The following is a 22,746-nucleotide window of genomic DNA, read 5'->3' as shown; positions in this document are numbered from 1 at the left end:
CGTGCAGCATCCGACATGTAAACCCCTGTGGTGATTGTTAAATAGAGCTGAAATAGTGACATTATATAAAATGTAAACAGTCGTGCCGCAGAGTCGCTGTGCATTATGGGCAGGGACGCATCCCCACGTGTCTTCCCCGGCTAGAGTCAACATGTTACCGACACATTTCAGCTGTTAGCCGGAGTTTTGACGGCGTTCTCCGAGCACCGTGTTCCTGGATCCCGGCACACACAAACTCACACAAACCGAATGAGATAGTCCAAGCTAACTCGGCGTGCAGGTGAGAGTTTACTGAGAGGGGAAATTAAGTTGAAAAGCAGGCGGTGGCTGCAGACGGTGTGTTAATTTTGTATGGCATGTGCAAGCTAGGTAAGGCTAGGCTTAAGTTGCCTAGCTAGAATACTAAACGGCACCAGCCACTGGAGAATCGCGGTGGAGAATCCTTGACGTTTGTCTTTGACTACTCTGTCTCTTCTGCTATAGTATTCTATGTTGTACCGGCATTCCTAATACTTGGGAATTTGGCGAGTGGGCCTTTTTGTCAGTGGCTGAAGAAATTGGTTGTTAGCTTGCTAACGAAGCTAACGCAAGCAGAAACAGGGCTAACTTTTCAGCCACGAATGGACTTGAAAGAGCATTATTCTGGTTCGAGGTCAGTTAATTTAATGTAAGCGATGTACAGTTTTGTTACATGGTATTTGCATGAATGTTAGACATATTAAGACACATTTCATACTCTTGCATCATGTGAGTTACACTTCGCTTTGTCAGATAGCATCACAATCAGATTGCTTGATAACGGCGTAGTTGGCTAACTTGACAGTTCGCATTGGGATTCTACGAAAGATTCGTCACCAACTTCAAATGCAATTTCTTCGGGAACGCTGTCAAAAATACAAGAATTTAAGTAAACTAAAATAACATTCAAATATAAGTTAAAACACAACCACGTCCGTGTTCTGTTATCTGTTTGATTTGTTGCCACTCCTTAGTGACTGCTAACAATGAATGGTTTTTTGGATGCTATCCTGTTAAACTAGATCTTCTGATGTGTTTTTATTTTCAGGTTGGATCTCTGAGATCTTCTGCCTCTCCTCTTTAACCTCCTTTCCCCTCATTGCTCTGCTCGCATAAATATGGCCAGTGGGGATGACGATGACCCCATTATAGAGGAGGTATGTATGTCTGCTGGCCCAAAGCGGGGCCAGGTTTGGGAGCACGGCTGCTGAAACTCTTAAAAACCCCATTGGTTATTGTTATGTTTGCAGTGCACGGACAGGATCTAATGACTGTTACAGTTTGTATGCGATTCAGATGGCCAGCCGTAGTTGATCGAGCAGTTATTTTGGATTTCTGCGTGAATGCTGCAAACTTAAGCTTACCATACATAAGAAGACTTTGAAAAGATTTGGAAAAGACTTGTGGAATACTATCATCTCACACCTGCTCTCATTCAGAGACTAGTTTTTAGAATTTAAATCTTAGGCTGAGACTGAGATTTAAAAAGGCCGAATCTTACAGGGTCACTATTTATAAGCATAAAACTAGATTCTCTCAGCAGTGTTTTTCCTGGGTGTTTGCAGAGTCACTACTATTTCAGTCCATCACTTTGTCTTCTCCACTCTCCGTCATCTGCTCCTCTTTCTAGACAGTCTATACTGATTTGGATGTCCTTCGCCATTCCCGTTCATCCATACCACTGACAAATATCTCTGCTGCTAAAACTGCTGTATCGTTTCTTTGTCTACCAGGTTTCTGGTGCTTCCAGTTTTGTTAGAGGCCATCTATTGGTTGTTGATTGTGTTATGTCACCATAACGACTGAAAGACCTGTGATAATATCAAACACGTTTGATATCGTTGTAAGCCAGAAACCATGAAAAGACTGATCTAAAACTGATCAGATAACCACCTTATACTTAGCAACCGAGATAACAGGAGTGCTACAACCCCAGTAAGATTCCAGTGAAACTCCTAAAATTTCCTTCTGGCATTCAGATTTTAGTTTGCGGCCATGAAAGTTGTTCGATGTAAGCCCAGTATTAGACTTTTGCTCCAAAACAGCAAGACCAGACTTTGGTCAGGAGGTGGTCTTTATGGTCCAAGGAAGGTAATACACACACTGGGCCTGATTTAAAATGATATAGTGCTCAGTTATCCTGTAATGGGGGTAAGATTATTGTTGTTTGTTGAAAAAGAGAAAAAAAAATACCGCAACTTTGTTGTTTTGGTTGTCTTGGTACTGATTTTGTTATTTGAAGCCACTTAGACAAAGCGGTCATTTGTTATTCATTACCTCAAGCTTCTACGATGTCAGTTTTTTTCACCCCCATTAATTATTTAATAGTTCATTTTGCAAATAATTTACATATTACTGCTATAAAAAAGGGCTAATTTAGAGCTAATTTAGAAATGGCCTCTAACTCTGTATGAGTTTGGAATGGAAAGTGTAATGAAAGAGTTATTTTGATTCTTATCTGAGTTTCCTGTCAGTCTCCGATTGTAGCATAACAAACATTTTAGGCTGTTTGGTTATTACAACAGTAATAATGTAGACTGGACCCCGGTCTCAAACACACGTGAATATTTCTGAGTGTGATCATTGTTTCTTTCAGATTGATGTGTATCTTGCCAAAAGCCTTGCAGAAAAGCTTTATCTTTTCCAGGTGAGCTTTTCCTTTGTTGTGTTCAACTCTGTTCACCCTCTGTGTTCTTGAAATAACCAGAGTGCATTTGTTTAGCATTTTCACAGCTGATCAGAGTTTCACAAGTCATTTATTCACCCCTCTGCCACAGTACCCTGTCCGACCCTCAATTATGACCTATGACAATGTCAACCATCTGTCTGCTAAGATCAAACCCAAGCAGCAAAGGGTAAGGCAAGACCCGCGTTTTCCTGTTTATTGACGGTAAGTCCAACTCAGCCAACTTTGTTATGTAAACGCTGAACGTTGCATTGGCAGGTGGAGCTAGAGATGGCCATTGACACGATGAGTCCGAATTACTGCCGCAGCAAAGGGGAACAGATTGCGCTGAATGTGGATGGCACCACCCTCGATGAAACCAACACATATTCAGCGTATGTTTACTGCCTATTTGCAAAGATGGCCAAGTTCTATTTGCTGCTGGTTCTCCAGTTTATCTGATCCAAGAAAATTTCTTTCTTTTTGTTTTTCTTTTTTTCTAATCTGAGTCTACTCTGTGTTATACAGAAGTAATGAATTTCATGTAAAGAATTACAATCGTGACATTTTCACGAAAGGAAACATTGAAAAGTTTTTCTATCTTTCATTTTGTTAGTACTTTTGATGTTTTATTGGATATTAATTTATGTGAGCTTTTTAATATGAGTTATTTGCCACATGATCACTCCTTACTTTTCTACTTTATTACTTTTCATATATTGGCAGGAAAATTATCCAGTTTTGATTTCGGGGGTTTGCTTTGGATCACCAGTTAAAATCAGTGATCCGATTTTCAATTATTTCAGTGGTTCTCATTGCGTCTGTTCCCTTCCTGCAACAACACACACATGGTGTGCTCCACTAATCTATTTTTCACCTTCATGCAGGAAAATGATGGACAAACAGACTTTCTCCTCGATCCAGGCCACCACCAATACCTCTCGATACGCTGCCGCTGTGTTTCGCAAAGGTGTGTATTGATAAAGCGCGGTAAACAGATTGTACTTTCCTTCCACCATTTACATATCCGACTCTATTGCCACCTTGTGTAAGTACACAAAGGTCACCCGCGTGTTGACAAATCCATGCTGGCTGTTATCAATTGTGTTTAACTTTAACATCAACATAAATGCCTAATGTCAATAGGAGAGCTTCACGTCACGCCGCTGACTGGAATCCTCCAGATGAGGCCAAGCTTCTCATACCTGGATAAGGCTGACAACAAAACCAGAGAGAGGGAAGCAGCCAATGAAGGTTTTTTTTTTTAAATAAATATTATTTTTAAGTCTCTAACAAATTAAGTGTCTAAGAAATCTAACAAATTGATATAGTGACATTTTTTTCAAGCCCCTGTTTAAAGGTTTTAAAAGTCTCCTAAAGCGCTAGAGTCTGATGTGTTTCCCACTAAAACGACTGTAACTTGTCACCTGCAGGCGGTGATTCCTCTCAGGATGAAGCCGAGGAAGAAGTCAAGGCCATTACGGTTGGAACCCGCACACAAAAACACGAATTCGCTCAAAAAATCATCATGCATAAATTGATTTTTTTTTTTTTCATTTTTTTATTTTATTTATTTATTCTCTCTCTCTCTCTTTTTTTTTTTTACACGGTTCTCCAGGTGAGGTTTGCCCGTCCCGAGTCGGAGCAGGCCCGGCAGAGGAGGATCCAATCGTACGAGTTCCTCCAGAAGAAGCAAGCAGAAGAGCCCTGGGTTCACCTGCACTACCACGGAGTCAACGTAGGGCGGCAAACTCCCCACCCACACACCTCAGCAATTCAAAATATGCGGCACAAATAAAAACTACTCATGCAAGGAATAGCTGGTTACACCAGAAGAATAAAGAAAAAAAGTGTACACACACACAAGGGTCAAGAGACAATCCTTAAATTCCAGAAAATGAGTCAAAACAACATTTTATGCAGCTTATGTAGCCATAGCGATATCCAGTACATAGATTTTTTTTTTTTGCTTCTTTCTTCATTTTAGGAAATATTCTAAATATTGTCCTGCATCACAGCACAACAATAGCTATTTTCTCCATGTCGAGCCAACGGCAGTCAGGATTTACCCTGACTTATCCTTTTTATCTTCACTAATTTTTTTCCTCCCGCAGGACGGTCGGTCGGAACACGAACGGCAGTACTTGTTCAGCCAGTCGATGGACTCCTCCGAAAACTCTGAGCTGGTCAAAACTCCTAAGTGAGTTTGAACAAAGTCTTTTTTTTTGTTTGTTTTTTTCAAAGTGAATTGAAAGATATGCTGGCGCTCCACTGTATTTCGAAAAACATGAAAATTAATGTCATTTTTAGGACGGTCCGTGACATTTGGAATACAATTATGGTCATTTGCCGTCACATATGGGTGGACATGGTTATTATAAATATATCCCTGATTGACTGACACCCATTTAAACCCTCATAATTAATCAAACACCATTGCCAAACAAGTTGTCTTTAGGATGAGCAGATATTAATGTCTTAATTACATGAGAGAGTTAATTATTTGACCAGGGTGAAGTACACCTTTTTCATTTGATGGGCATTTTTACATTTTTGATTGAATGGAAAAAACAGATAATTCAGTCGGTCTGTCAATGGATCAATTTAGTCATAGTTTTTGAGAACCACTACAGTCAATGCCTCATATCAAATGGGTTTCAGTGACTTCTTTCTTTCCTTGTTTGAACCTAATGACAGGGAGTACCTCGCCATGCTGATGCCCCCACTTGCAGAGGAGAAATTGTAAGTATTCCTCCTCTGTCTGCCAGATGCTTCCTCAAGCTCAAACAGTAACCAGCGACATTCTCTCTGCTGCTGTTATTCACATTGCAGCGTGAAGCCTGCAGGCCCCAGTAATGTCCTTTCCATGGCTCAGCTCCGGACTCTTCCTCTGGGCGATCAGGTGAAGACCCTGATGAAAAACGGTAAGGGGGTTTTTGATTTGCATTTTTTGATTCATCTATCTTTTTTTTTTTCAGCGTTGCAGCTTTTAAACTCTTTTTGGTCATTCAAATGACAGCTTAGCAAAAAGGAATCCACGTTTGCATTGCGTTGCATTCGCATTTTTTATTGGCACCAGAAGGGGGTGACAAATCATTGAATGATTACAACAGTTTCTACCAATATGTTACATTTTTAAAGCGTTTTTTTAAACAAGCTGTTTTAAAAAAAAGCCCTATCAAATCAAATTCATTTTGGTCGTTGGCCTCTCTGCTGATAGAACCGTGCTCTTGCATTTTATCCACTCTTCGTATTTAGTCAAAGTGATGCCGTTCGCGAACCTGATGGGGCTGCTGGCGTCAGGCACCGACTCCACGTCGGTGCTCCGCTGCATCCAGCAAGTGGCGCTACTGGTCCAGGGGAACTGGGTGGTCAAGAGGTGAGGAAAATAAAATATGTTTATACTAACTTAACACTCGGATCAAAATGCCCTGGTCTTGCAAGATGATTGATGTGTTTTTTTGTTTGTTTTTTTTCTTCCCCCAGCGATGTTCTGTACCCTAAAAACACCTGCAGTCCTCACAGCGGGGTCCCTGCTGAAGTGCTCTGTCGAGGCAGGGACTTTGTGGTGAGCCGCTGTCTCTGGTTTTATTCTTTCATTCAAAAGCACGCCACGAAAGCCCTCATAACTTCAGTGCGGTTAACTTTTAACTCTGATTGTGACTGTTTAGATGTGGAGGTTCACGCTGGAGCGCTCTTTGATGAGAAAGGAGGTTGCGTCCATTATCAAAGTAAGAATTGAGTGCTGCCCAAAAACCACATTTTTGTGAATCTTGAGTAAAATCCCAAATGCACAAAGGAGACTGTCATTTTTGACTGTTGATTTAGGGCAAACTGCATGTAAAATGCCTTGAATGAACATTTATATTTTGACCATGTGTTTCTGCATGCATGTTAGTTGATAGTGTTTTTACCCATGTATTTAAAGTAGTACTTCAAACTCAGCCTCTGAATTGCATAGAGATACTTTTGCCGATGTGATTTATGCAAAATTTCACTTGATTTTGGAGTCGTTCAGTATATAATTGCTATTATTCCCCTAATAATGCGCGGATTTCTGCCCTTTGGATTGATACATAGCTCGAATAATATCGTTAATCTCTGGATTATGGAACAGTTAAGAGTTTGGATGTTTTCCCGTCACTCTGGCAAAACGGCACTGAAGAAATTGTGTCTCGGCGTGTCTCCTCAGCTTCCCCCCGAGGATGTGAAGGAGTTCCTGGAGCAGGTGGCCGTGCCCCGTATAAACCGCGGCTGGGAGTTCCTGTTGCCCACTGACCAGGACTTTGTCAGGAAGCACCAGGACGTGGCCCACAGGCAGCACATGCTGTGGCTCGGCATCCAGAGCAAGTAGGTTGCCCGCACTGTAGAGCAGTGGTCCCCAACCTTTTTATCACTGTGGACCGGGTGGGGGGGGGAAGAGTACACGTAGATTGTTCACATTTGGACTATAATAATAATAATAATCGTGAGTCCACTGCGTACCTCGTAACATTGCGCCAACAACGTAACATGAGTTTAATGAAGGCGTCATTGCCGCATATAATGCAGAGCGGCTTGGTTTGTGGGAATCACTTGTTACGATAAATCCACATTTCAAGTAGAACTCCTGGTATGGTCTGTTAAAATCTTTCTTTTTCTTGGAAGTTGTAGGCTCTTCTTCTGTCTCTTCACCAGAGCTTTTCCCCTTCGAAAAGGAACTTTCTGTCTGACGTCTGTTTTTTACTCATTTCGCTAGCTCGTGGGTCACATTTTTGGCGCTCAAGTGACCGAGATGTAACCGAGAGAGTCCGTTCATTTTTCAAAATAAAAGATTTTTCAAAATAAAGATTGTTCAGACTCTGATAATAAATCTGACGGACATAATTGATTATTTCTTGGGCGGCCCGGTACCAATTGATCCACGGACCAGTACCGGTCCACGACCCGGGGGGTTGGGGACCACTGCTGTAGAGAGCCTTCCTAATTGCGGAGGCGAAGAGTTAAACCACCAGGATATTGTTTTATTAAATAATTTGGGTTATTTAACCAAGAATATTCTCTTTCCCCCCTGCAGGTTGGAAAAGGTTTTTAATTTCTCTAAGGAAGACTTCATGCCAAAGGATTCCCCGCAGCCAGGTTAGTTTCAACTGAAATTATTCCCAAACTAAATATGCAGCACAGAAAAGTCCTTATTGTATTTATTTAAAAAAAAAACAACCTTATCCAGAGTCTGTGCATATAAGCGGGGAGCAGCGCCTGAAGATAGCTCAGGAGCGAGTGGAAGACAAGCAGGCGTCTCTACAAAGGGAACTGGACGCCAGGCGAGCGGGAAGCAGTGCCCGCGTCCAGCAGGAGCACGTTCACGAGCAAGAAGACGAGCCCATGGACACGTCCTCGCCGCCGTCCTCCTCCCACATCCCCAACGGTTCCCTCAACGGTTACCCCTGTGCCACCTCCCCCGGCTTCGACCACGCGAACGGAGGGAGCCCCGCCAACGCGCCGTCTCAGGAGCTGCTGGACTTTGTGATAAAGACCTTCAGGAAGCACTTTGTATTGACAATGAATGAGTTGAAGAGGCTGTTCAACCTCCACCTGGCCTCCATGCCGGTGGGAAAAGGTCTCTTACACTCCATCTCGGACCATGTGCTGCAGGACGCTGTGCTCTTCAGCCAGTGCAGACAGATAATGGTGCCTGTGAGTATTCATGACGTGTCGCTCTCTGAGGTTTAAAACGAGAACGTACCCGGTTTGGGATGGACGGAGCTGGTTTTTGATCAGTGGATAAATGATATTGTCACACCGATATGGTAGCAGAGGGGGGTTGATAGATGGAGGTACCGACACGTCACACAGCAACGTGTTTTCCATATATGCTGGATTTAAATCTTACAAAATTTTTTTTTTTTTTTTTTACAAATGGCGCCTTTTTTTTCCTCATTTCTTTCCCCACTGATTCATATCAGCTCCACCTAGTAGATACTTTGTTTTAATGAAACGTTATAAAGAAATTTGTTCTCATATTTCATGAACGTCATTAAGTAAAGAACCATAACCTAAACCGTCACAATTGAAAATGAATTTAGACAGTTTATGGTGCTCACAAGTATGAAATCTGTTTCCCGCTGGTTGTTGGAGCACTGTGGAACTGTCGAGTTTCCAGAACAGTCATTTAGAGAGTTCAGATGTGTGACTGAACCCAGACCTGGTTCTCATGTTCAGCCTGATCCCACTACGTACCGGAGGTACAAGTTTTGGCTCAAGGTGGCTCAATGAGCTTGTTATCAGTCTGCATTACTACCTGCGCCTTTCCTGGCTTGGTGTTTTTGTTTTGCGGGGGGAGCGGCACAGCCTGTCCCACGTCCTCTCGTTGGGTTAAGTGGCCGAGTCCCCTGCCAGGACCAGCCCCGGCCTGGCTTAAGTCTCATCCCATCTTCATCCTGTATATTAAAGCGGATTTGCGCCACGGAGGGGGCAGGGAGAAGGGGGAATGCCGCTCTTGTTAAGCAACACATTATTAGCCTCACAGCAAAGCTCATTATCTCCACAGTCAGCAGTTAAACTGGGAGGTAGTTGGAGGATTCAGGCTGATCCGGGGACAGTCTATTCTGCTCTTGCATCACTTCAAGCCCCGGACTTCAGATGCCCGACAGTCCGTGGATCAGTTTCGTGTCAGGGGCTCATGTCTCCGGGGGGTGGGGCGGGGGCTAATCCCCATTTGGGTTCCTCCGTGTTTGTGCCCGTGGAAGGGAACTGATCGGATTATACGGATGCTTGCTGTTGTCGATTCTGTGTCGTCTAGTTGTTCATCAATTCATGAAACCTTTTCAGGGTGTGGAGATATATCTATGATTCAATTATTGGTATAACATAAGAGTTGTAATAGATTTTTTTTGGTCATTTTCAGCACTTGTAGTATCAAGGTTTTTTCAGTTTCCAAATCTTGCTGTTTCCATAGTAACAATATAAGTGATTCTAGCAGACATTTCAACCAGAACTGCCATCAACCAAAAGCAGAAACCATTACGATGAAAAACCTCAGATCAGATTTTTTTTTTTTTTGTAGATGTTTGCTGAGCATCAAAATATATTGTCTGTGTCCACTGAGTATTTTCACAAGGCAGCCTGTGTTTAGAGGAGAGCTTTGACTTTGCTCAGTTTGACTCAACATCATTTGAACCTGCAGGTTAAAATGTTTGTTTTTTTTTAATTTTTTTTATTTTGCCTAACACTGTCTTTCTTTTGAATTCAGTTTCCTCCTCAGACCAACGCGTCGCTTGATGAGCAGAAGGTTTTCGGCTTGTGGGAGACCGGAGAGGAGTTCGACAAGGTAAATGCACCGCTACGCTCATACACTTGTACAGTGCTTTCGTATCCAAACGCTACTAAAAAAAACAAAATCTTGAGTCTTTAAATGCTGAAAACCACCATGCACCTGCAGTGCACGTGTGTCTGGGCTCTCATAATGTTGCATCATTCCCATGCAACACGGACAATTAGGACAAGTTTTATCATAGAACTTCTACTTATTTTTCCTTTTTTCTTAATACAGGATAATGTGGCATTTTTAATTTATAAAGTGCTTTTTTTTGTGACATTTACTCATTTACCAAGATCCCTTTTCGTACCAAGAGAGGACATAGACGCACTTTTCTTATCTCTCGGTTTGCTCCCGGATATGTCATTTTGATTTGATTACAAGAGTGTACCATTGGCAGAAAATGCAAAGCTAGTTCTAGTTTGATTTGATAAATCCTCACTCTCATGTAGAATATTCCTTTTTAAGTGTTAGAACCCACCAGACAAAAGAGAAAAGGGTCATGTTTTTTGTAACCTATAAAGGTCAACACAGCTTTTCTGAAAGCCTTAATGGATACATGTCTTAAGACATTTAGTGGAAATTAGACTCATCTGAAAACGACTGGAGGAGAAAGCAGTATTGCTTTCGCTGCTACCAATCTCGTCTGGTTGTAACGGGAGTACTATGACAATTAAGACCTTTGCGCGTGTGTGTGTGTGTGTGTGTGTGTGTGTTCTACCGTCAGCACCGGAGGCTGCTGTTTGACATGTTTACCAAGAATTACCGGGTCCGGAGGACGGCATTGCAAAGCAGACTGACGGAGGAGCTGGGAGATGTCTCCAAGGCTGAAGTTGACCGGTTGCTGAAGGTCAGAGGAAACTCCAGCAGCATTTTTTGTTTTAAATTTCATTATTCGTTATTTCATTTCACTGATCCAACCCAATCTTTCTCCACTTGTGTTTGCACATCTGCAGGAGTGCTGCAGCAGCCATGCAGGGTTCTGGTTCCTCAAAGGAACTGTGCAGTCCTGACACCGAGAGCCTGCCCCCTCCCTGCGGTCACCGTCAGCCAATCAAATCCTCTCCTAAGTGTCTAGTCGAAAAGCGAGGGCCAACCGCGGCACCGCCCAGCTGCGGCACGGATGATTGGCGGCCAACGCCGCCCGCCGTTGGCCAAGAACACGAATGCTCCCCGTTTGTCTAACGTTAGCATGAGGTCTCTGATGCTGCGACGAGGACAGGAAAGGCCTCGCACCATCAACTGGAGCTTTTCAAAACAAATAGCAAGATACATTATAGGGTTTATCACTTTTTTTTTTTTTGGCGGCTGAAAACATCACTCTTAAGTGAAACTTTTACTGGAGTTTAAGGTCATTGTGGAAAGCAGTGATGGACTCACAGGTTTATTCCTCCTGATGGGGGGGAAACCAAAACATTTTGAATTTTTTTTTTTTCATTTACCTTGTCAACGTCAAGGCCTTGTGGGTAGAAAACCTTTCAAGAGGTGAGCCTGATTTTTTTTTTTTTAACCCATTAACTCAACATGTGATTTGGTTTAAGAGCATTGACTGAAAGAGTCGATCATGCTGATGATTAAAATCCACAAAGGCACTTTTGAAAATGTCGCCAAAAGTGTGAGAAAACAATCTTTAATGAAGGGAAGAACAATAAAAGTCCAACCATTATGAGCGCTCGGAAAGTACTCCGCTTTCATTGTAGCGTACCACATCTGTATTATTTAGTGTATTAAAATGTGTTAAAGCAGGTTGAGTTGTTGAGGTTTGTTTTCATCCTGTATTTTGGCTGAATGTGGTTTAACAGGAACTTTGTTGGACAATAAATAAAGATGCAGTTTTAATTACGGATTGGTCAAATGGTTTAAAAAATCATTTAGCCGGATTTGAATTTAAAAAAAGGGGAGCTGGATCGGTTGCCATGGTTACAAAGATGCATCTCCCTGTGCTGCTATTTTGAGCCTCTTATCTAAAAGTGCCTCTGCCTCACAAGGCCTTCAGGACAAACTCCATCCTTACATGCACCATCACCAGGACGGCGACACCGCCAGGAGTGTAAATGCAAATAAAGGCTTGAATAATCACAGTATGACTCTTAAATAAATACCACCTTGTGTACTACACTTACTTGCCACTCTTATTAGTACTTCAAATTATTGCTTTGAAATGTTTGGTCATTTTTCAAAATTGCACATCAGGTCCATGTAAAACTACAGAACAGTCTTGCATAGAGAATGATGTAATTAATTTTTTTTTACTCGTGATATAAGAAGCAGGTTTATCTAAGTGTGGCTTATTGTCTCTTGAACCTTTGCTATAAAAAAAGGTATTTTTAAAAAAGCTTCATTAAACTTGCCTCAAGGCCTGACCAATGTCAGCTCATGCCAATATTTTGGTGGTAAAATGGGCCAACATTTTCTGACTGGATTACGTCCAAGTAAATTTGCAACACGTTTTGATTTCACAAGACTTTTTCGTTACTACACACACAAAGTCAAACTTCCAATATGAACTTGCTTCTTGTTTTATGGCCCTGGGTAACATCCATCATGAAACCAGGAAAATTTATATACATACATACATACATACATCCAAACTGTATTTGTAGCACATCACGTTTTTTTTCAATGACTACATTTGACAGTCAAAGTGTCAGAAGAGCATTATGATGCTTGTGCAGTTCTAAAGTGCCTCTCTGTAAGACTTTTTCCACCCAAAGACATCTAACAAACTAGGCTCACAACTTTAAAGCTTCACGAACATCCGGCAGCAAAAAAACCCAAAACAAAACATGACAGCTGCATCTCAAACCTCTAAACAACATGTGGCTTCATGAAACAACTGGCTAATATATCAGGAGTCTGCCCTAGGACCAAATACAGTATTTATGAAAACCTCATGGCATTCCTTTAGTTTAACATTCACTCGCAGGCATCTATCCTAAACACGATTATCAAGTATTTCTGAGATTAACATTTTAAGCACCTTGGATCGACAGCTTTTACTTGCAAGAGACTAGAAAATCATTCCGTTAAACCCCCTGGTTTGTCCTCCGGGGAAATCTGGCATTCTACAGCTGAAACCAAGAAGAGTCAAAAAGTCCACGTTATATGATCGGAAAGGTCGACGGGGAGATCTTCAATGGGAGAACAAGAGAAAAAAAATGTTCTGACCAATTGGGAAGAAAAATGGCCTCATTTGACTCAATGTAGACATTAAATTGAATTTTGGGTTTAACACACTTACAGCGGCTGTGCTACAACTGAAACCACTGGTTGAGGGACTAAAAATTACACTTGCAACAACTGGGAACAGAAACTGTTACAATTAGGAAACGTTTAGGTTTTAGGTATCTCCCATTTGCCTACTGTTTCATTTTGGACCGAGTGCAAGCTTCTAATTTTGACTTCGGGTTGTTGTATTTACTTAAGGTTCCCATCCATTGATTAATTTCTCCATATTCTAGATGTACCAAATGATACGGTCTCATCCGCAAAACTCTCTGCAATGTGACTTGCATGTCGCTATAAGTGGAAGCCCACGTCAGGAGTGAGGTAGGGTGCTTGTACAGCGGCGGCGGCATTGGTAGGCACTGGTGTTTCTGTGCAAAAAGAGCCACGTCCGAGACTTGAGCTGGTGGTGTTTGGTCTTCTTGGTCCCGCATCACTCATCTCTTCACCGTTTGCATAACAGTTTTTCGAAGTGTGGACTCAGTCACGTTGTTTCGCTGCTGTGAAGGTCTTTTCAAAAAACGGAAGACACTAATCGGTCTTGCAGCGATCCTTTTTTTTTTTTTTTTGAATCTCCATTCGATGTATACTCAGATGGGCAGAGCTTCCACCGCAGACGGTCTTCCTCTGTTCTGAAGGTCCTCTTTGGTTTTTCGAATGCGGCTGAAAATTTCCCTAAATAGTTCTTTGTACTCCGGCTGGTGAAAGTCATCCTCAAAGTCCACCAGATGGGACAGTGCTGGGCAGGCGGTCTGGACTGCTTTGTGGCTCAGCTCGTCCTGCTCCTCCTGCGTCGTGGCGTGGCAGCGGCGCAGCAGCTCGTCGTATTTCACCTGCAAGGCACTGTACTGGGCATCTACCTCGTTCAGCAGCGAGATCCCACGGTACTTCACCACCTCGGCGCGGCGCACGCAGGAGCACTCGTGGTCATAGATCCCGCCGGGCAACTGCGCCGCCTTCAGCTGCTCAGCGGACAAAGGGCTTTTGGCCGCCGCCTCCCCGTCAGTCTCCTCCTCCGCGCCAAGGAACACCGAGTCAGAGAGCAGGCCGTGCAGGAAGTCCCGCCTGGCGGATCGGCGGGTGGAATCCGACTTCCAGAGGTGACGCAGCTCCTCGGCCTCGCGCTCCAGCTCGGACACTCGAATCTGAGGAGGAACAGGGATATGGAAGACCTGATCTCCAGCCCACTGAGTTTTGCACTTCAACAAATCCTCCACCACTGTGTTTGGAGAGATGGTTTGCTCACATGCCTCATTTAGCTCTAATGTGTGGGGACAGATGCTAATTTGCACATGATGCTGCTGTTGGAGCGTTCAGCCTCGATAAACTGACAGAGCAGCAGGTAGTGTTGGTGTTGACAACTGCGACCAACCCCCACCCTACGGCGTTTCGTTACCTGAAATGTCTCCATCCCCGCCAGCTGCTGTTCCATCGCCGCATTCTGGCTGGCGAGCAGCTCGGCCTCGCGCTCCGCCTCCGCCCTGCGAGCACGCTCGCCGGCAAACTGTGTCTGTAGCGAGCGGAGGGACTGCCGCAGCGACGCCTGCTCCTCCTCACGCCATGACACGTCGAAGGACTCAAGGTCGTCGGATGGGTCGCAGGAGTCGGAGAACCTGCGGGCGTTGCAAATTTTTAAAGCCCCCCTGTACCTACGGATTTATGACATTTCAAATAATACACACTGATAAAATCCCTTGTTGTTCTACAAACACCTCAACATGATATTTTGTACAATATAGATAACAAAAGTGATAACACACAGAACATCTGTTAAATATTAAGCAGTAGAGAGGAAAAAAAATTACTTAATAGCACCCCTAAAGCTAAGGAATTAACATGCTATATCAATGTTCATGGAAACCAATGAAAAAGAAAAAGTAACTGTAATTCTACACTGATGTATTTCATGCAGAAATTAATCAGACAGTTGTTTTGAACATAAAATGGTTTAGAAACACGCACTTTGACAAACTGACATTCTCTATCTCAATCTTAGAAAGGGGTCAAAAATTCAAGGTGGCGTCGGTGTTGACTGAAAGTCAGTGTTAATAAATAGATAGGTTTTTTCCACGTGTAAAATTTCCTTGACATGGTGAAAGGAGCGCAGTATGCAGAATTTATCAGCAGGAGATTAAATTCAGCTGAAGAATCAAATGCAGCTTCAGGCAGACATGCTAGTTCCCCGCAGCCCAGACTTTGACCTGCACTTCCAACGTCAAACCCGCTCGCCATATTTGCCTCTAACGGGACTATCAACCCTGATTATCAGTGAGATTTGCATCTGACCTGGATGTTTTGAAGGGAGCAGTCCTAACAGGATTTTTACACACACACACGCACGCACGCACGCACGCACGCACGCACGCACGCACGCACGCACGCACGCACGCACGCACAGGATTAAGTTACTTCAAATTAAGAGTACTAGTATGTACGATTAGCACACCTACTCTGGGATGGCTAATGCCGGGGGTGGGATTTTCTCCTTGGCTCCTTCTAACCAGGGCTTGAGCTTTGGGATCAGAGACAGTACAATTGTGACATCTCTTGCTAAGCCTGGACTGGTGGGTGAAAGTCAGAAGAAGAAAAAATTTGCAGAGAGACGACCCTCTCAGGCCAAATCTTCTTTCACACAACAAAAGCTGAGCTGTGTTGAAATCTGTCACAAAAGGCATGATGTGTTCACAGTGATTCAAAAAAAAAAACCACACCCAGAAATTATTTGGGTGTACACAAGCAGGTTTCACCACCATACAGCCATTGCCCTCATACATGCCCTCAGCACCTATAAAAATACGGGGTAGAGGGGGTGCATCGCTCATGGTGCATTTAGTTGAGCTGCTCAATTCTTGGCTTTGCCCCTTTCTGCGTCCCAAAGTGTCTCTTGGGCAGGACATTGAAGCCCAATTTTCCTTTATTAACCCCTCTTGGGGAAATTCATTTTCTGCAATTAACCAATCATGGATGAACCATGAGCAGTAGGCTGCCGTCCACCAGTGCCAGGGGAGCAGTTAGGGGTTCATTGTCTTGCTCAACAACACTTCGACACACTAGGAGGAGTCGGAAATCGGACCAGGATTGTTTGGATCCAAAGACGATTGCTCTACCTCCTGTGTCACAAAACCATCGGGTGATGAAAGCGCTATAAAAGCTTAACACCCTTTTCCATGAGTGCTGGATAAATCCAGGAATCGAAACTTCACGTTTCTTTGGCTCTTGCGATACAAATGCGGTGCTGGATTCCTTACCTCATGGAATTTTGCAGCTCTTTCAGACAGGAAACGCTCTGAGAGCTTTGCTGAGGAAACCTCTGTCTGCTCTGTGCCTTTCGGAGCTGAGAGGGGCTCAGCTTCACCTCCTCCACCTGCTGCTGCAACTCTTCCACCTGGGTCTGCAGCAGCTCCACTGTTTCCGTAAGCCTGTTTGAGGACGACGCGGCTACGTTAGCACGATGTGCTCGTGGGACGTTTCTCCCATGATTCTGCCTCCCATCTCACCCATTGATCTTCTGCTGAGCCTTTCTGTTGTCCAGACACAGCTTATGGTTGCTCTGCTCCAGGTCTCTGGCTGACGCGTCCAGCTGCTCATACACCTTGGCGTGCTGGTCATTGACCTGCCTGAGGAGGTCCACCTGCTTTGTAAGATACTGAGGTAGAAAGGCAGGAGAGGAAAAAGGAAGGGTTGATGTGCGTTCGTTCCCCGGATGTCGAGCACGTGTGTGTGATTTGCATTACAAATCAGTAAAGTCCTAGAAAATTGCTTTTTAGAAATCCTGGGGAAAAAAAGCATGTTACTCATTAACACCTACATGCTGTAAATGGTCTCAAGTCTCAAAACAACAGTTTCAATATGAACATCTGAACAGTTTTCAGCCACAGAGAAAACCCTTTGAGACCTGAAAAGCGGATGTGCGGCTCAGCAGTTCGCGTTTTTATTTATCTATTTAAAAAAAAAAAAAAAAAAACAGTAAATATGACAAGATACAAGAAATTGCCTCACACTGCAAGTCTGCAGCTCAAGTCAAGAGATTAATAGCATGTGTCGGCAGTGACATGACGGGTAGCTTCCGGCACTTGATTTTGCACTAATTCAATACTCAGCTTGATATTAAAGTCCTGTTATTTAAATGAGATGTAAGGGCTTGAAGGGTCTGCAGGGAAACCACTGCGTTACTGTGAATCAGGACAAATTGAGAACTCTGTGTTTTAACATAAGACCTGCGATTTGGTTTCATTCTGTAGAATTAACTTGGGCAAAGGTGACCTTTTCTGCTTCTTCGGATCCGCAGGGGGGCGTCAACAAGAACCACGGACCAATCGCCACTGGCGAGGTAACAAGGCGAAGGTGATAGCAAAGGAACAAGCGAATAAAGAGGAATGGAATGCATGATGTTATGCTCTGATTCCAAGAACCGTAAACAGAAGACATGCTGCAAAGAAATGTCAGAACTGTGAGGGCCACTTATTTTTTCCTTCATCTTTTAAAAGTAAATAAGCCTTGCAGGTTAAACATTTAACTTTGGCTCAGCAGCCTGAAGTTGCAGGAAATCCGAGTGATTGGGAGGTCTATACACATCTGAAGACCTGCACATCAGCCCTCATCAGCTTGATAGGACATCCTTAGACCTCCTGTGAGGAGACATCTTGTCTATCACGTGGAATCCGGGATATGAATGGATAAGATGCTGATTTCAGTGCATCAGGCAGCGTTAAACTGAGTAGTGAAATGTTTGCATCAGCAAACTCTAATAAACATTCCTGCTGTGGCCGCCGCTTTCTCTAAACAACACCTCCTCACCTCAATCTCCTGCAGCTGCTCCTGGTTGGTGGAGTACATCTGCTGCAGGCCCTGCTCCAGCTCCCGGTTCCTGTCCAGGAGGGTCTTCCCCAGCTCGGCTGCCAGCTGCAGGTCTGCGGGAGAGACGGCAGCGGGGAGCAGATACGCGTCAGCGCTCACGGCTCGACGGAGTTACGAGCAGCGCCGGTCCTGCTGGCACTGGCAGGGGCCCAGTAACCCACTTAGAGTGAGCTTGCATTACCAAATGACAGAAAATCAAAACACAGAGCACACACACATTTATGAAACCTGCCTTTTAATATGAGGATTTTAATTGAAGCTATAATTCACAGCCCCCACTGGGTTCACCTCCACTGCTAAAGAAGGCCCTTTAAAAACACTACCAGGGGCCTCGGCAACTCAAAAATGTGCATTCTATCTATTTATCTGTGATTTTTTTTTAATTTATTTTTTTTATGATGGGACCCCTGGTGATCCCATCCAGTTAATAAATAGAAACCCCTCACATTAACATCTACACATCTCTGGATACGGTTTTCTCATGGATGTGGCCCCTTTTGCGTCTTAATTATACAGGTAAGATGATGTTTTATTCATGTGATATCGTACATGTCCTGTAAGGGTTTAGGGTATTTAAAAATGTGGTTTTAACTCTTGCCAAACTTGTGTTCCACAAATGTTTGTCAAATTTGTTTTTTGGTCTGCCTGTGTCAATAGCTTTTCCTCATCGGATTACTTGATTAAGGTGGTATGTAATGATTTCTGATAACTTTCTAATGTTCGTTTGACATTTCAATGTTTTAAGCGATTTACAGGATAATATAGCATTTTTCTCGGAATGACAAAAGGAGAAGATTTAAGAAAGTCAAAAAGGGCTTCTAGAAAGCAATAAATTAAGCCCAAAAGAGGCTCTTTTTATGATCACCTTTTGCTTATATGCAACTTTTTGACAAGCCAATATCTAATCCTTGCTTATGGTCGGTTTCCATGTGTCTGTGTCACACACACAGACACCTAGCCGGACATCTAATTTATTCAAACCAACTGGTGCAAAATGAAACACCTGAATAATAAGTGTTTCAGGGAACATAAGAGACAAGGGGAGAATATCGGCCAGACTATCCTTGAACATGCAACAAAGAAGGATAGAAGATGAAGCCTCTTCATCTCCTGCTGTGTCTCAACGCCCGGCTGACTCTACTGTTTTTCATGTAAAATCAAGCCTCTCCTTTTTAAAATAAATTCAAAATATTTAAATTTAAGTCAACAAACCAGGACCCCGAATTTTATGTATTTCCAATAAATGCCACCAGCGAAATAATAATTTTTCTGTTAATTTTGAAAGATGAAGCCTCATATAATCTCGCGATATTACTCAGGTGAAGTTACCGGTCTGGCGGTTTATCTCGAAGGCTCTCGGGGACAAAAGAGAGGAAAGTGTACCGTGTTCAAGGTCCTGCTTGTCCAACCACGGCTCGTCCTCCTTCAACTCGAATTCTTCCTCCACTATCATGTCTGTGAGCATCTTTGGGGTGAAAAAATTCGCTTAGACGGTCCAAGAATCCTTCGACATGACAGAGACGAGAGTTCAGACGGTCATTGAAGGACGGCGAGGAAGGTCTCCGGCCGCCCGCCTCATGCTGGCACCGGTCAATTCACATCTACCGGACAGACGGCTCGTCGACTCATTATAAAAAAAACGCCGGGTGCGTGAGCTGCGTCAAATTTCCGGTTTGAACTTTCAAAATAAGAGCCTCGTCATTTGCTTTGTAATATAAAATAAAATATATCGTTTTTTTCAGTTAGAAGATCCCTAATGCCGTTTGTGCAAACTGTCAATATTCCCACATTAAACAGCTAACAATAGCATAACGCATTACCTTTGAGATTTCCATTTGTTATTTTTCAAGACGCTCCTTATTTTATAGAAACTATCACAACCAAGAAAATAAATACAAAATTACAAATATCGCTATCAATCATGTCAATTATAATAAGCTGGGATTATTTTCTTTTATTGGAACAGAGAATCATAAAGAAGAGTTCTACTTTGTGAAACTATTCTTTAAAAATAAGACCCTTCTCTCAAACACCTTTAAACAGAAAGCCCCGGAGCTTCAGACGACCGATGGAGCAGAGACGTATTTCAAATATTTCCCTTGATAAATTTGACATTGCGTTGTGTTAAATTTGATCCAAAGACGTCCTTCGACATTATCACATGCATACTCACCATCTGTTTCATCGGTGAAATGGCAAGTTTAGAAATATGCAAAACATCTTCACCAGTCTAAACTAATTGATGAGTTAGGTTTATTTTTCTACATGAGTTGTAGCCACAACGAAATGAAAAAAAAAAAGAATCAATAAAACGCCGGCTTAAGAACTAAATAATAAACGCGTGACGTAGCGTTACGAACGTGCCTTTATTTTGAATGTGACATTGCGCAGTTTCCGGTGTAGCGGTGTCTCACTGACAGTTCCACCGTCACCACACCTGCTTCCTCCCCTGGACGCCGCAGCGCACCAGGTTCAGCCTGACCTGTAGGGGGCGCTGTTGTGCCCACAAGGGCTGGTGGGGTCTGTGTCATCACTGTGAAAAATTAAGAAACAAAAGCACTGTGCTATATCAGTATTTGTAAATGAATAAGAATTGATTGTCATCACTGTGAAAAATTAAGAAAAAAAGCACAGTGTTATATCAGTATTTGAAAAATACTGATATAACAATGTGCTTTTGAATGAATTCACTTTTCGCACCAAAAAAGACATAAAAAACCGACATATCAATGAAAATCACATAACCAACTAATAATAATAGCTAGTCACAATCACCCCATCCTAAAAACACTTATATTATATTAAAAATACAAATAAAACAGGAAACACAATCCCATTACAGTCAGGCTATATTTCAATTTTTTCTTGATTCCATTTTTCATTGTTGTTTTTTTTAAAATCATGTGTTTGGAGCATAGCCTCGCCTATTGCCTTTGACGCAACATCAATTTCTTAATAAAGAATTTCAGTGGAATACTGCGCAGTACAAACTGCAGTTGCAGTGTTTTACCACATAGTGGCAATATAGTCTCATAATCTGCCCAATTTCCTTAAGAACATTGAAGAGAAACGAAAATCTGCCTTTTATCCAGACAAAGAAGGCAAATTATACACTGGTTGGCATTGAATTATTAATTTCACTTGGTTTCAGCATACATGGAATTTTTTTTCATGATTTTTTAATGGGGGATTGTGCTAAGAAATTACAACCGATTAATATGCTATCTATTAATATTTATGTTTAGATACAGAATTTACATGCTGCTCTGCTTTTAAGTAAATCAAATCTCTGATGCTGGTTTTGATGTCGGTTTTTGTCTGTCTGATTAAAAACATCTTGCAGATAAATGTCATGCTTACTGATGAAAGACAATTTGCCACTCTGGATTCTGTCCACAGAAATGAGGATTTTTGCCTCGAAACACCATGAGTCTCTTATCCTGCTCCCTTTCCTTCCCGTGCTGCTTCCATCTCCCCTATTTTTAAATTTTACCGAATTAGTTGCTGAGCGGGGATATAATGCACGTTTGAGTGTTTGTTAAGTGTCTCGTCCTCTGAAGGGTTCTGCACGGTTTTTAGTGGAATGCATATTTTGCGAGTGACTGGTTTCACTTAGGCGTCTATGCATTAAGGTATTTAATTTTCCGGCAAAGAGTGGCTCAGTCATAAAAATTCATGACACTAAGTGGTCCCATAAAAAAAGGAAATCTATTGATCTCCATGGGGAAATTACCTTTTTTTTGCAAACATTTGCTCAGAGTGAACTCACTTCGACAGTTAAAGTGTGAAAAGACACTTTTAAAAAGTTTTCTCAGCAAGCCAGGCCAAGCTGGATAGAAAAAGAGAAATGAGTGGTGTTAAAGAGGAAGAATGAACAAGAAATAAGACAAATTAAAAATCCAGGTTGTTTTCCATATTGGGCCCCCTACTGGTGGAGATTTTCCAGTATAGCTCCTGATCCACTTAATTCAAGGTTAAAATAATCAAACCTCGCACGGTTATGGATTATGATGCTTCTGAACTGTCAAAACTGGGCAGATAAATGGAACGTGAGCGCGAAACTAAATGGGATGCAGCCGAATATTTGGAAACTTGCTCACACAGGACAGACTAGCCTTAATTTGTCCTGCAGCATAGTAATCCACAGTGAACACACCAAGCAAGGCAGCTCCAGCGCTGTAAATATGCAACTACTAATACAAGGGGATTTTATAAGGCACTCTAGGCATGAGAACTGGTGTGAAGCGCAATATGGCCATACTTGATGTTTTTCAGCTTGTTTCAGGCACTTCAGCTTTCATCGCTCATACCCGCCCTTTCACAAACATAGTGGGTGTTGGATCAGAGAATGACGTGAAGGGGCTCTGAGACATAAATGTGATTTAGGGTTGACCCCCACCTCACCCAGTCATCTGTTCTGAGCATATTTTGTGAACAACGGCTCACATGTCTACCTACCTCTCCAACTCCAGGCCTCGTTTTCCGGACTACAAAAAGAGACATCACAGGTTGTCCTTGAAGGCCTGTGGGCTTTCACCTCCAAAGTGCTCTTCTATTTTCCTGCTCCAGCCGCAGCGTGTTCCCTCTCTTCCCATCCCAGCCCCCGTCATCCACCGAAAATTTCGCCATCTGTGTTTTGTGGCGATCAGAGAGATGAGAGAAAAAGGGAGCAGAGCAGGAAGGC

General features: G+C 42.8%; 2 protein-coding genes across 2 annotated transcripts; one reads left to right on the top strand and one right to left on the bottom strand.

The window, feature by feature from the left end:
- The first annotated feature begins 127 nt into the window (after positions 1 to 127).
- On the top strand, positions 128 to 11,819 carry polr3e (polymerase (RNA) III (DNA directed) polypeptide E). Its single transcript, XM_086139954.1, has 21 exons — positions 128 to 280; positions 1,067 to 1,175; positions 2,615 to 2,665; positions 2,796 to 2,873; positions 2,963 to 3,078; positions 3,571 to 3,653; positions 3,830 to 3,937; positions 4,117 to 4,166; positions 4,302 to 4,421; positions 4,798 to 4,883; positions 5,381 to 5,425; positions 5,516 to 5,607; positions 5,942 to 6,062; positions 6,170 to 6,251; positions 6,355 to 6,414; positions 6,876 to 7,033; positions 7,740 to 7,801; positions 7,893 to 8,359; positions 9,915 to 9,992; positions 10,708 to 10,830; positions 10,937 to 11,819. The coding sequence occupies exons 2-21, from the start codon at positions 1,137 to 1,139 to the stop codon at positions 10,991 to 10,993; spliced, it is 2,076 nt and encodes a 691-aa protein (XP_085996080.1). The 5' UTR covers positions 128 to 280; positions 1,067 to 1,136; the 3' UTR covers positions 10,994 to 11,819.
- A 1,429-nt stretch (positions 11,820 to 13,248) lies between these two features.
- Positions 13,249 to 19,701, bottom strand: LOC147215279 (cerebellar degeneration-related protein 2-like). The gene is made up of 6 exons (XM_086139955.1): positions 19,446 to 19,701; positions 18,003 to 18,115; positions 16,703 to 16,851; positions 16,454 to 16,624; positions 14,602 to 14,818; positions 13,249 to 14,350 (listed from the first exon to the last, which is right to left on the bottom strand). Exons 1-6 carry the CDS (start codon positions 19,525 to 19,527, stop codon positions 13,796 to 13,798), a joined length of 1,287 nt encoding a protein of 428 aa, XP_085996081.1. The 5' UTR covers positions 19,528 to 19,701; the 3' UTR covers positions 13,249 to 13,795.
- Between the last annotated feature and the right edge of the window lie 3,045 nt (positions 19,702 to 22,746).

Source organism: Fistularia commersonii, chromosome 32, assembly GCF_037954325.1.
Source record: "Fistularia commersonii isolate RoL2024-O1a breed Wild chromosome 32, RoL_Fcom_v1.0, whole genome shotgun sequence".
NCBI lineage: Eukaryota > Metazoa > Chordata > Actinopteri > Syngnathiformes > Fistulariidae > Fistularia > Fistularia commersonii.
The sequence above is the reverse complement of the archived record's forward strand: the minus strand, read 5'-3'. Positions and strand labels throughout refer to the sequence as shown.